Raw genomic sequence first — 14,697 nt, 5'->3', positions numbered from 1 at the left:
CCAATTTGCACCAGCTGAAAATTAAGATTTTTTTTTTCAAAAATACTCTTAAGCTTTTAGATGGAATAGGATAAGATCTTTTTCTTTATTAAAAACATAACAAGCATTTTACATAATTTTTATATCAAAACTTTTTTAGTGTTAGATGGGATGTAATGTTAAATATCTAATAAAACCGTCAAAAGATTTTGCCAACCAATAGCTTGACTTGGCACCTTCTACTTTTTGATAAAAGGGAAGGTGGAATGCAAAGGGGTGGCACCTTCCACTAGATGCTCTATTCATCTATCTTTCTAGCCTAAGGTTCGCTTGGTCAAACCTTAGACCTAACCCGTCAACATTAGCTGAGGAGAATTACTTAGAAAACGCAATAACCCATGACCCCCAACTTGGTAATTCTAATGTTCAAATTTTGAGAATTAACAAATTCTATGAAGATGATGATGACTAGGTCAAATTTATTTCATCAAAAAGTAAGTCCTTGCATATTATGTAAGCAAGGAGCTACCACTCCTGCTGCCCTCCAGCTCCAACAAGTCCAGCTCCTCCATCACATAGAACAACATATACATGTGTTTGCATATCAATGTCTCAATAGAAATGTTTCGAGATTATTTTTCTGATCAATTAGTGTTACAAGATTACTCAACAATTTTCGATTATATATTTCTATGCCATTAGATTATGAATATAGTTTTTTTAGTCATCCTGCAATTCTCATGTTATACATACATTGATTCAAGGTGCGATTAAATGGTGGAAGATTTTACGGTTCCAATAAAATTTTCCGGCAGGGTGTTTCTCTTAAAAATATGGTAAAAAAATAAGAATGATTGAAGGAAGTGGTTCTTATTCGGATCAGATCTACCATCAGTCCAACCGCAAAGCAATATGCACAGAAAAAAGAAAACAACAGCCATGCTAGTCTACCAATTCAGCAATGGATCTAGTTAGACTAAAAATTATGCGATTAGAGAAGCAACTTATTTCTAACTTTTAGGAATAAGATAAATCATGTTATAGAAATATTTGCTATCTCTAAAAACTAGGATTAATTATAATTTTTTTTCTGAAAGAAAGGCGAAGGGCAATTTGTGTTAAATGCGGCAACGTGGTGAGTTAAATGGCAGTTGAGTGATCCCATGAAGGTACTGTCGTAAATAAAGATGGGTATCTAGGGCAATTTGTGACCCAGCTTGACGCCGAGAGGTACCGAACAGCGTACGATGAGGTCGAGGATCACAATAAAACTTGAAGTGCTGTACACGTGTGTTGTCGTTATTGGGTGGCTTACGCAACCACCGCATTTTCCTGCCTAAGCTTTTGCCCAACCTATGGGCGCGTGGATGCGTGCTTGCCGGGGGAAAGAAACTAGCCGTTTTGCTGAGCTGGATTTTTCATTAAAAAACTACATTTTAATAAATAAAATATGTAAAAAATTAGTGTCCAGGACATCAATTTTTTTGTTTTAAAGAAAAATATTTATACATTTATGCAGTGAGAAGGGGAGTTACGGAAATAGGTGGAATGAATAGATATGTTTTCATGAACTTTGCTTTTATCTTAAGTAAGATGGATTGGTAAATTTTATAGGAAAATAGTTTTCTTATTAAAACTTTTTAGATAAAATTAATTGAAACATCATAGTTAGCTTCTTCATTTTATTAGTAATTAGGCTGTGGTATGTGCTCTAGGTGAGCAAGTTGTAAGATGGAAGCATGAAAATGGCGTTGTTCATTCTCAAATATTCAAGTTTTGTATGATGTTGCTCGCACGGGTTCTAGTTGTTGCTTGAGGAACAAGCATTTGAAAATCTTGGTTACTAATATAAGAAAAGCAAGAGGCATTGGAGTAAGGTCGAAGAAAGATGGAGTTCTAGTTATTTGCACTAAAATCTTGAATTTGCATTGCTTGTGACATATGAACGTTTTATCCAGGGTAGAATGTATCTAATGAAAACAAAAGAAAAATTGCTATTACAAATTGAAAAAAAAAAGAAGAAAAGAAGAAAAGAAACACGAAATAGTTGAGAATTCTGATTCAAAGTCTTAGATGATGTATCTCTAAAAATTTATACAACTAAGTACTAAAAATTTATACAACTAAGAACGTAAAAAAAAAAAAAAAAGAAGACTAGAGTGGTTTTAAGGGTGAAATTACAATTCGAGAGGTTAAATAACATGGAGAGATAGAGATGAAAAGATATTAAAAAAAATAGAGATAGAGATGAAAAAAGAAATAAATGTTTGATGGGAAGAGTTGTAAAAATGTAAAAACTGCCATGTAGAAGAGAATTATATAATTGAATAGATAATGGTTTCTACTGACCCATTACTACTTGCTCTTTCTATTTAGGGAATGTACATTGAGCTTAGGCCAACCAAAGGCCACACAACAAGTGGATTGGGCTAATATATTTATGAATTGGATGAGCTTGATTATAAATCTAGCTCAACTTAGAATTAGGTTTGGTTTGGGCCAATATTTTGTCAGTCTGATAATCTGATCTGGATTAACTCTTACAGAAAAGAAGTTAACTATTCAAAGTCCATGATAAACTATCTAAATTCAAGATCCAAACCGTTTAACATGCTCCACACTATAAAAAGAAAAAAAAAAAAGAAATCATCAAGTGTCAAAATAAACAATTTTAATTGCATTATACTATATTTTATTCTAATCTTACCATAAAATCTAATGAACTTAAATCTCCATAAAAATCACCTCTCCTGCTGGATGTGAAACTGATACCCATCCAAACCTTAAAATTCCTGTCAACTAAACATGGGCTATAGGTTATCAAATCTATTGGTTGGATCACAAGGGCTTCCTTAAGTAGGATAACGTTTGCAAGGCTTTAAGAGGAAGGAAGGACTTGCAATAAAAAAAAGTTTTGAGTTTAACAATACCTCGATTGCAAAATGGGGTTGGAAAAACCACCCCGGTGCTATTCCCCATACAAAGAACATTGGCTATGACAATAATCTCTTGAAGTTGAGCTACCTGATCTCTTGCAGGCTCTCGTCCATTCCGACTTCCCTCACCTCTCTCAGAAGTGTTCCTTGGTTCTTTGTATATAACCAAGAAATAGTCTGAAAATACCAACCTGAGTTGCTTGATGAGAACTCTGAAATTTTAAGCAAGCATGTCCTCTTTAATTTCTTTTTACTTCTTTTGCTTTCTTCTTCCTCAATGAAAGTATATATTGCATATTAGTTGTTCATTATTTATCATCAAGAAAAACTTGCCTTCTGAATTTGGAGGAACAAAGTAATATAAAGATTAATGGAGTCTTCCAAATAGAACAGGAATTTTCAAGCTTAAACACAGCAAGGCCTCCAGTATAATGATAGTATACAATTGATGCCCACAAAAGACACCAACATAACCAAAAATAATTGAAGAACGTTCAAGTGTATTTGCATCAAATATTTTGATATAAATATACAGGGTCTTTGGGAATTCCAATAATGTAAAAATGCAGAACAAGGACTGCATATTTATGATATTTTTCAAGCTCGGTGATCGCCCAACAGTGCCACTTCTGTTTTCCGGGTCGTGATTGAAACCATCATTTTGTTGTTTTAATTGTCCTCTTTGATGGCTAAAAAAGCAGAGCATTGACAATGGAAACCCTGGGAAATATTTACAAGAGACCCCATATTGAAAGTTTAACATATCAGCCTCCAGTAGAGTTCATTCAGAGCAGAATATAATGGCACAGCAGCTTTAGGTCTCTCTACTGTTCCCAGAAGAATGTCAGTTGTTGTCAGATAAGGATCACCATAGAAGCGCAGATTAGCATCCATCCGCGTCGCAACAAGGTTACCTTCCAGTGAGACTCCAACAAAAGCACCTGATATCATATCAAATAGAAACATAGACATCATACTTACTCTCATGATATGCAGAAGGCATGAATATGTCTTACAACTGATACTTGAAATGGAGACGTAGCGAGGAGTGGAATATTGCAGGAGCCAGCAACTCTTATTATAGTTTTTAAATATATAAGCAACTTCCATTTTCAAACTTTCAACACCAAAATGAATTCTTTTACGATCTTCCAAACTGCTTGTCATACTCGTGTATACACATGCGTGGATAAGAAAACATGTCAAGCACAACAGAACAATCGCCTGCTCAGCAAGAACTGTCCAATTTATTGATTCTAGCTGCAACAGTCAACCGAAGCATTTCAAAGGGCAAACATGCATCACATATTACTAAGTGGTGTTAAACATACCTTGGCCAGAAAAGTGTTCCTACAATCTGAACTAACAATAAGAGTACAAGCATTCCGTTACACAAGTACTTTAAACATGGAAAAGCAAAGTTATAGATATTCTCTAATCTAAGGACAAAAATCACTGAAACTCTAGTACCAATCAGCTACATGCACATTTACTAAATGTTAAAAACAATATAAACATGTTAACTACGTTAAACTGTAATATCGCATTTGGGCTGCTCAGGTTTTGCCTTTGTTAAATGAAAAGGGTATTTGATATTGCAGCTAGTTCAATGCAAGCTTAACTACAAATGTTCAAACTTGGTCAATAGCCTAATAAGCAAGATTGAAGCAGCCTCTTATGGAGCTAAGCCCAAGCTTCCAGTTATTTTGGTCTTGCTTCATTTATGAGTGAGCCTCACGTGGAGCCTCCTTGGCTTGTTTCCTCATCAAACCAAGTCAAACATGCCATTTATCAAGCTGAGCTCAAGCAGCTGGTCAATAGCTTGGTTCATCTGTAGCCCTATGAACCATGGGATTTTGGCAAAGATTATATACTAACAACTCCAACAGGAACAATAAGAAAAGATCAAGAGCCACATCATGTAAGAAAAGAAAAGAGAGTAAATGTATTAAATTGTTTCTTTTCCTCATCAGCAAATAATTCCACATGACCATTAAAACAAGAAAATTGAAGGTTATTTCAAGAAAAGCCAAGTATCTTAATTTTTACAACAATTTCCTCATTTGCAGATGAAGTCAAACCCTTTGATTAAACAACTAAATACTTTTTTTCAAAAGTCACAGAATCAGCCTAGCACTAGACTCAAGTTTCTTTTGTTTAAAACAAGTCCTACTTTCAAGTCAGCCTCTGGCATATGCCAACCAAGTTATAAAATACAACTTACAGGTAGCCACAAAATCCAAATATATATTATATATATAAGCATAGGTGCAATTTCCGTGCAAAAATCCAAATCCAGTAAATCCCATAGCACAATATCAAGGTCATGCATCCGCTTCTAAAATCATCTTCCACGAGAAAGCATATCAAAATCTTTTGGATGCAAGGTGGCAATTTACAACCTGACTTGTTAACCTGACCTGTAACCGACCTGCTTTAAGCATGCTCAGGTTTGGCATGAACGGGTCAAGGTCATATATGGGTTCAACTCGACCTACTTGTTTATTAAATGGGTCAAGTTCAGGTTTATTGTCCTAAACCACTAACCCATTTTGACTCATTTAAGAGTTGGGTTAGGTCATGACCTGACTCGATTAAGACATGTTTAACCTGCTTATGACCCATTTTACCTCATTTGGCCCATTTATTAAATGGGTTATGCAAATTAGGTTAGGCTGCAGTTTAATAAAAAAGTTGTGTTCTGGTTTGGATTTTTAACCATTTATAAAGGGGTTGGGCTCGCATTAATATATATTTGAGCCAACCAACATCCAACCTAATCCATATCTGACCCAACCCGATTGACACCCTACTTGGTGCATGTTGGATGATCTAAACATGGGTGATGTTCTCAGGTTCTTTAATGTGTACTTATCACAAAAATGAGTCAGAAGAAGCAAGAAACAGAAGTAAATGGAAATCATGTCATGTTATGAAGAATGTTGCTTATAAAGTAATCTCTTGGGAAGCATGACTATGGAGTAGCAAGTGCACAAGGTATAGACACAGAGACTTCGCGATCCTTGAGGAGCAAAGGGAGCAGTTGTCAATGATGAGTATAAAAGTACATGATGGGTTAGAGGAGCGTAGAGTGAACTGATCATCGGAAGGAAAAATGTTGGTGCACCACATGTTTGGGAAAATATAGAAGAAAATGCACTGGCTTACTGAACATCCAGACATCTGTAGGTTTTTTCTGAAAATAATACCTTTGCTACAACTATAAGTGTAACACATTCCAGATCCTTTGTCTCCAGCTCGGAGATCTGCTTCAAAGACTCTCCCAACTGGTCCTGCTGCTGCACTCAAACCTCCTCCAAGGGAAAAATGCATGCGGCTAGTAAATGTCTTGACAGCTTTAGAACCATGTAGAACAATGATGAAGTCCACAAGTTCTCCCCCAATCTGTACAGTAAAACAGAGTAGACCAAAAAAAAAAAAGAAAAGATGTATGATCTTAAAGCCACAGCAACAGTCCAAAAACTTGAATTCAGATTTCCCTCTTGGATAGCCAAGTTCCAAGCACAGAAACCTGAAATATTGCCATCATCAAGGACCCAAGTGTCGTCTTCATCATATTAATTACTTCAAGTAGTGTTCTTTTTACAGTCACCCACAAAATCAAACTTGTCATCTGATATGCTTAACAACTTACAATTTGCATGCTTTTAATAGATGTTAAAAAGCTAAGGTCTTCTATCATGCTAATGAATTTGGAACTTCACGAGCAACTTTGACTCTCCGTAGATCAAACTGTTTACATCTCTTGCCTTAAATATACATAAAGGAAGAGAACTATATATGAGCTGAAAAAAAAAAGCAGCCCAGTGCACGAGGATCCTGTCATTGCAGGGTCTAGAGAGGGTCTGTACTTGTTAAACATTTGGTATTGTATTTAAATTGTCCCTCAAACATGAAAGCAATTCTCAACATCAAAACTTGCTAGCCAAATTCTGCATTAATTTTTTTTTCCAAAAAAAATTAACCACAGGGCTTGCTTTCAGTTCCATAAGCATAAAACAGAAAAATCAGTAATTTATATTTCCTTTTCCACCAACTAGTCATCTAGGTTTCGTAGCAGGGCACTCTCTTGGCCGGAGATGTTACGTGGCCATCAAATCAATTCCAACTCACAAACCATTGAGAGTGGTTTCATTAATAATGCCAATCCCATATAGATGGTAGAAGGCCTCAAGGCATGAAAGTTTCCTAGTGCAGAAGTTAGCTTAATAAAAGTTTTCTAATATTTTACCTTTCATGGATAATGCTCCAACTCTCACATCTGTCTATATGAAATCAGATATAGAAGCTATAATGCAAAGCAATTATGTTTAACATGTCAATTAACTTTTGAAAGTGTTTGTAGCACATAATAAGGTCTTTCAAGCATGTATATGTAATGTGTCAATCTACTATAGAACCTTATGTAGAAGACTATGAGGTAGCTACATGTTTGGTTAGGTAAGGGAGCAATATTCTTGATTTATGTATAAAGACACAGCTTCTTTCATCTGCTTGTTTGCTCATTTAGATTCCAATCAAATTTTACACTCTTGCTTCTTTCAGAACTTCCTAAAATGAAGCTTTATTAATTAAAAAAAATTAACCACTATTTTATCTTGTGACAACCTTATCAGCAATATGCATTGATATGGAAGCAGATCATAAACACCATTGAGAATAATATACTGGAAAAGAGAAGTGGAAGAAAGATAACAAGTATATCTTATCCCATGCCTACCTGCGCACCCCATCCTAGACCAACAGAGAGTATGGCAGATGGTGCAGACCATGACCCATCAGACCTTCGAGCAACTACTAGACCTGTACCTAATTTGTAAGTAAGAAGCGCACCAGCCTTGGCAACTGTCAGCATAGCAAGTCCTTTTGCTCCTTTTAGGACAGCCAGAGGAATAGACTTCTCAGGATTCAATCTGGCAACCTGTACTTCAAAATTCCGTCAGGCAGATATCAAAATGATGATATCCAGATTGAGATTTAACCAAAGATCAGTTCCCTTTGTAAACCTAAATAAAATGATAAAAGAAAGAATGGAAGCAGAAAAATGTACCTGGCTATAACTCCTCAAAGTGTTTGCTGCTTTATATATCTCATGTTCCATTGATAAACCCACAGGCAAATTTAACCACCCTCTCGTGGATGTCCAATCCATAACATCGTGTTTTGCTGATTGCATGGCATTACTATTAGAGTTAATCAATATTCCTTGCAAGGGATCCAACCTATCATAACAGGCATCACACACTCTCTGAGGATCTCGCTCTCGGAACTTGACAGGTAACAAACATCTCCCTTTCGTGCATGCTCTACAGAAAACACCCCCACAAAATCGGCAGTGATGCCTTCCACGGGTAAGGGCAGTGAAAGGAGAAGTGCACTGCATGCACACTGTAGTATAACTATCTGGAAGCCACTCTGGAGGTTCTGCTTCTAGTACCTCCCTATAAGCACTATAGTTGATGGCTTCTGCCTCAAGCAATGGTGGTGCACTCGGTATGTACACTGACGGATGTAAGAAACTGTCTCCATTGCTTTCAGATCCCAAAAATGTTGGACTAGAAATTTGATGTGGTTGAACAATGCCAAGTCCTTTGATCCTGCCAGTGATAATTGCAACTATCCCACTCAAGACATTTTTCAAGTTCACTTCAGGGTGTGCTTTGGGCAGTGGAGAAATGCAAGACTCTTCACCTGACTCATATCCATCGAGAAAGTCATTCTCATCCCTTAACTGATAACGAGCTCCTTGTCTTAAGGATCTTTGCCCTGATGAGCAAGCCTTTTTCTCGGGGGCACTCCAGAAATCAGATTGGAAGTCTTCCTCATAATGGCTTTTTTTATCAAGCTTAGCGAATGAAGGATATGAAAGTATTTCTTTAGATGCTGCCATCCATCTATTTGATACTTTAAGGCTTTCAAGTTTCAACAGACTGATCTCCTCCTACAGGTTATACCATAATATTTATTCATTAATGCAAGTATGCGAAGATAGACTAGGACTCAAGAGTCCCCTTATTTGGTCTAAGCTCAGTGAAGAATGACAATATGACATGATACTGCACAAGTTTTAAACAACAAAACCCCGGCCAGAATAAATGTCCTTATTGGTGTATCTATCACTTTTGATCCTTCACAGAAAACAATTCATTTTTATCAAATAATTAAAATGAACACCTATATGGACTGAAAGAATAAATGCCATTACAAGGAAGGAAAAAACTTATAGCAGCCAGTGAATGTAAAAAAATTCACAAACTTCTAAGCAGCACCAAACATATTAAGCACCAGAAACAGTTATGCTGCAACATACTGACATAATATGCTTCCAGAAGTCGAGAATGAAAATCAAAAGAATTACTGGAGTACAGATTCAGTTAAGATGAAGATTCTTCAACCAAATTATGATAATTCAATAGAATAAGTAGAAAGAAGTGCATAGGTAATTCAAGGTTTGAAAAAATACGCAAGAATCTATCACCAAAACTTTCTTGTGATAAAATAATAGGAAAACAATACAAGATTCAGTGACTTTTACCCAAGAAAATGGAAGTATTTTTATTTCAATACTGAGATATGTAACCGTCGCATCCAACTCAACAATGTGCAATTTTAAGTGTCCACAGACAAAATCATAATAAAATGCTGAAAAAAGAGAAAAGTGAAGTTAAACTTATACTTTTAAAAAAAACGTTTGGACTTTAGGAATATTCCTTCTATCAATTTTTGGTCCCAAGGTACCCTATTATGGCCACCAATAAGAAAAAATAACATCTGCTGAATATGGAAATATCATCTAATCCCATGATTATATTGGGTAAGGTTTACATGATACCAAGGTAGCGCCATCATGATGCTAGCCCCCCATGAACTGCATTCATTTTGGAGTGAGAAGGCTCCAGTAGATAACAGATGCCCCTCAAATTATTCCTCGTATCATATTTTTGTAAATTTTAGCAGACAGGTGTCAACTTGAAGCCACCACATATTTAGTTGGTGCTAAGTTAAGAGATAGCAGAATTTTGGGGTACTACCTCTGTAGTATGTAACCCACTCCTGATTATCTTTTACCATCTCCCCCCACCGCGCGCACCCCCCTCCCCCCCCTCCCCTCCCGAAACAAAAAAAAAAGGTTCAAATCCCACCTCTCCTTTTCTGAATTGTAACACTCATGCCTCCACTCTTCCAAACCCCTGAATACTGCTTCTCTCCCTTCTTTTTTCCCTAAAGCTGATAATTTTCTTACATAATTAAACCCATCGATGCTCCCTTATATTCCGAGATCTCACTGAGGCATGAGAAGTGACATATCAGAATATCAGTTGATATTTTAAAACGAAATTGATTACTATTTTAAGGCATTGGATTTAATTTTAATATTTAAATATTTTAATGCTGTAAAAAAATGGGAAAGCCTCAGTGGATATATTGATGTTGTATATCTTGATTTCTTGAGGTATGTTGGTTTATATCGGCCAAGATGAAAAGGACTGATATATTTTACATACAGTACCAGAGAGATCTTGGCTGCTATCAAAAACCTTAGATATGAGGCACAGAGAGCTGCATCAATGCACCACAGTTGTCTTCTATATTATTAAGAGGCTTGGAATCACTTGATCATCACCTAGAAAAGAGATTTTTAAAAAAATTATAATAACTAAATTTTATTTTTACGTATCATTTTTATTTTTTAAGAAATATTATTTCCCCATAGTTCTTTCACTTATTTTGCCTTTGTAATATTATACCGCTGCACTAAGTTATTCCTAAATATTATCTAAAAAGATTTGAGCTTAAAATAAAATAATTACTTGTCATTTTAATGTTATTTATTTTAGTCCGATATGAACATGCTTGTGGCAGAAAAGAAGTGACTTCAAGATCTAAAGGATCCCATGATGTCAGGAGTTCAAGTATATGGTCAACTCTGCTAACCATGGATCGTCACACATTTAAATTACATGGTTCTCTCTCTCCTAACATATTTCAGTTCCATCAACAATCATTTCCCATCCACCCCCCATCAAAATAACATATTTCATCTATGCCAAATCTTCCCAATCCTCAGTTTTCTGAAGATTAAAACTATTAATCCAAATAATAAGAATAGCCCGTAGATAAGGCAGAACTAGCCAAACATCAAAATTGCAACAAAGTACGCAATTTTAATACATCTAACAGCTTCCCCCCTTTATCAGAGGAAAGGACCCTAATCTAAAACACAAAAAAGGCTCCAAGCTTTCATAATTTCTTGTTCGTTTTTTACGATCTCTAACCAAACATGAAGAGTATCAATATATAACATATAAATTCAAGCTCTACATAGCCCTAGGATTCATGAAACCCCTAAAACACTAGAGGGGGGATCCATGATAAAGAGAGATATATAATCGAGACAACACTACATTTGAAAAAAAAGAAAAAGAAAAAGGAAAGGAAGAATTTTTACGAAAATCTAACCTTTTTTATGCTTCGGAAGCCCAAAAATGATCAACGAATTCCAAAAGATTCAATATTGGATGAAGGTCCAAGGGACGGATGGAGAGAAAAGGAGAGGTTTTTGGTTCTTATCGACGGAGGGAAGGAACCCCAAAAAGACACGGCAAACAAGAATTCCAGATAGACCTCTACATCGGATCTGGTAGGTTTAAGAGAAACCCGTTGTTACGCTCACCGGACCCGATTCTCTAATTTCGACTCGATCCGAAAACGAACCCGCCCGACTTTTCCGCGCTCCGCCGCCGGGTAAGTCTCTCTCTCTCTCTCTATGGGCTCGTTTGGTTCGCGGGAAGTATTTTCCCTCCTAAGAATATGATTCGAAGAGGATACCTAGGAAAGTACTTTTGGCATGTTTAGTTAACCATGGGAAAGTGATAAATTTCCAAAGTGCTTATGTTTGGTTGACCATCCACTTTCCTAGGAAAGTTAAGTATAATTCCTATTATGCTCTTAATAAAAATTAGGTCTTTAATGCCTCTTTAATGCTTCTTTAATGCTGAAGGGTCTTTTTGGGAAAAAATAAAAAAGGAGTGATTCCCATCTCATGGGAAAGTAACTTTCCCATGTTTCTCATGGGAAAGACTTTCCCATGAAATGTGGGAATCATATTCCCATGGGAATACAACTTTCCCATCTCTCTCCTTTGAAAACTCCAACCAAACAAGAGGCATTTCATTACTTTCCTGTTGACCACACTTTTCCCTCTCCTTTTCCTGCGAACCAAACGAGCCCTATATATATTTGGGAATAATTGAAGGAATGTGATGGATTTGAATCCAAATTTCTTGTTTTATATGTGTTCGATGCTGGAGCGGGGAGGAATTTTTATTCATCCAATCGTAGGAATTCTCTCCTCAGGGGTGCGATTTTGGTGTTTTTGAAGGCTAATGCTGGTAAAAGAGTCGACAATAAAAAGACTAGTGATAGCTTGATGCAACCGTTGGTGGATGTTGGAATAATTTTAGGAATCATATAACAATGTATATCAAACCATAATATTTTTTCTGTTAGCATGATCGGCCAGTTTTTTTTTCTCGTTAGTATTATTTTATTAGAGAAATTTTAAATATCACAACTATTTTTATTTATTAGCATTATTCTAAATCAGCCTATATTATTTTTCTTATATAGATTATGTAACCAAATATACTAGAACATAGAAATAATTTTTTTTCTTTTTTTTTCTCTTATGCAAATATTTTAACAGAGGGAGCCAAATAGAAGGTAGAATCCCTCCATTTCTTCATCTCCTGGACTTCTAGTTTTATTTCTTTGTCTGATTATTTTGTTTCTGTTAGTAGTTGTTAGCTGGAAATTTAGCCCAAAAAAAGGGCAAAAAAGAAGTTACATCCTACAAGTCTTTGAAAAAAGAATGTTGTTTTCCATTAAAGCTTAAAGAGGTGAAGAAATTCATATGGATTGAACCAGATTCAACTCGAGAGAAGCACTGGCATTTTTAAAATCCAATCCCCCCGTTATGTCAAAATGTCATCTTTCCTCTCCTCAAATAAAACATGTTTTATGAAATGTTTCTGAAACTAATTTTAAATCATTTATACTTGATGATATTTCCAACATTTAGAGGATGATCTCGGTGTCAAATAGATGTTTGAGCTCCTCCCTTTCAATCCAAAAAAGAAAAGAAAGTTTTGGGTTAGCCATAAGTGAGGAACCATTAGACACAACGATTTAGGACTTTGCAGAGAAGCTTTTATAACCTTGGTATCTTGTTATGCTATGACCAGTGAAGGTGAATAAATGTTAAATGAATTTAACCACTGCCATTGCTATCTTACGTTTTAAATTTATCAGATCCCTCCTCCTTTCTTCTATCCCAATGATCTTAGGTGATCCCTGCCTTGGCAATGATATAGGAAAGAAGAAACAGTCCAAAAGAATGCAAGTAGACCACCAATCTTTCAAAACTCATTCTCTTCTCCTTCAAACCTTGAAGCTATTAAAATCGTGCACTCTATATGTTATCTTGAGGATTAATAGGGCCGTAAGTGAACCAAGCCCTTCACAAACAGCTTAGTCTCAGCTTAACAACAGGCTTCTTTGAGCTCATCTGATTGGGAAACAAGCTAAGCTCAAGCCCCATTTTAATGCTCAACTCAGAAACTGGCCAAGCCCAAGCACTCTAGCTTGCAAAACTGTAGCAACCCAGGATCTCATCCAAAATGGCTAGCCAGAAGATATTATTTGGGTTCCTCGATCCTATATAAGTATCCAAGATCTCCCCAGCGAATAACCGATGTGGGACTAAACACACGCTTGCACGGATCCTCACATACTCCCTCCGTTCAAGCCCTGACGTCCTCGTCAGGCTAAGGATTCATATCTATTCAAATCTAATCACAAATACCACAATTGGCCCGTGGTCAGCCCCAATAGATCCATGCTGCAATGTCTTCTAATCCACATAGGTTATGGGCCGGGTCCGCTCTGATACCATTTGTAACAACCTAGGACCTCATCCAAAATGGCTAGCCAGAAGGTATTATTTGGGTCCTTGATTCTGTATAAGTATCCAAGATCTACCCAGCGAATAACGGATGTGGGACTAAACACACGTCCACACGGATCCTCACAAAAACTAAGCAGAAGCTTGAGCTCGCCTAGAGAGGCTTGCCCGGGCAGAAGCCAGGTTTCTTCGTAGTTGGAAAGCTCTAATGAAAATATGATTCACATGCAAAGGTGGTCCATGTCAAGGAGATACCAGAATAAGGAGACTACTGGAATTTGGTCTAGTGGTACTAAGGTCGAAAAGATGATAAGGAGACTGCCGTTGCAGCCGCGGGCATTTGGTCTAGTGGTATGATTCTCGCTTAGGGTGCGAGAGGTCCCGAGTTCAATTCTCGGAATGCCCCATTTATTTTTTATTTGGAGGAGGGCTACCTCTTACTACATAGCTTGTTTAAGAATCTACTCTTTTTTTTTATACAAAAATTTAACTTCATCTATCTTGGATATACTTAGTCGAAGCTGATGCGACGAACATGAGCCATAGACCACCTAGCAAGCATTTTTAGTTTCAACTTGCAAGCTAGACCTAATTGACTTCCAATTCGAGCTTGATTGAGCCCACCATAATTGGACCAAACTCGGCCATTTACATTAGAAGTAGTTTGAACCAACTGCCTATGTCCTGATCTGATGTAGAAAAAAAAGAAAAAAAGATTTTTTTTTTTTTGCATGTATACCTCTCTACATATACAAAATTATATGAATATCTTCATAAAATTATGATTTGCATGTACCC

General features: G+C 36.4%; 1 protein-coding gene and 1 non-coding gene across 2 annotated transcripts; one reads left to right on the top strand and one right to left on the bottom strand.

Moving 5' to 3' along the window:
• Positions 1-3,276: 3,276 nt before the first annotated feature.
• Positions 3,277-11,554, bottom strand: LOC103703324. Its single transcript, XM_008786139.4, has 5 exons — positions 11,397-11,554; positions 7,987-8,877; positions 7,657-7,857; positions 6,125-6,320; positions 3,277-3,856 (listed from the first exon to the last, which is right to left on the bottom strand). The coding sequence occupies exons 2-5, from the start codon at positions 8,824-8,826 to the stop codon at positions 3,672-3,674; spliced, it is 1,422 nt and encodes a 473-aa protein (XP_008784361.1). The 5' UTR covers positions 8,827-8,877; positions 11,397-11,554; the 3' UTR covers positions 3,277-3,671.
• A 2,679-nt stretch (positions 11,555-14,233) lies between these two features.
• On the top strand, positions 14,234-14,305 carry TRNAP-AGG. The gene has a single exon. It is a non-coding gene; the product is annotated as a tRNA-Pro (tRNA).
• The last annotated feature ends 392 nt before the right edge of the window (positions 14,306-14,697 follow it).

The sequence above is a fragment of the Phoenix dactylifera genome, chromosome 11, assembly GCF_009389715.1.
Source record: "Phoenix dactylifera cultivar Barhee BC4 chromosome 11, palm_55x_up_171113_PBpolish2nd_filt_p, whole genome shotgun sequence".
Classification (NCBI taxonomy): Eukaryota; Viridiplantae; Streptophyta; class Magnoliopsida; order Arecales; family Arecaceae; genus Phoenix; species Phoenix dactylifera.
The sequence above is the reverse complement of the archived record's forward strand: the minus strand, read 5'-3'. Positions and strand labels throughout refer to the sequence as shown.

What these genes read in the sequence shown, in the direction of transcription:
- LOC103703324 (XM_008786139.4), bottom strand. Translation starts at nt 8,826, where the DNA reads ATGGCAGCATCTAAAGAAATACTTTCATATCCTTCATTCGCTAAGCTT. An exon ending in CTTTGAGGAGTTATAGCCAG is followed by an intron (nt 7,858 to 7,986) that starts GTACATTTTTCT and finishes TTTGAAGTACAG; the next exon opens with GTTGCCAGATTGAATCCTGA. An exon ending in CACTTATAGTTGTAGCAAAG is followed by an intron (nt 3,857 to 6,124) that starts GTATTATTTTCA and finishes ATATGATATCAG; the next exon opens with GTGCTTTTGTTGGAGTCTCA.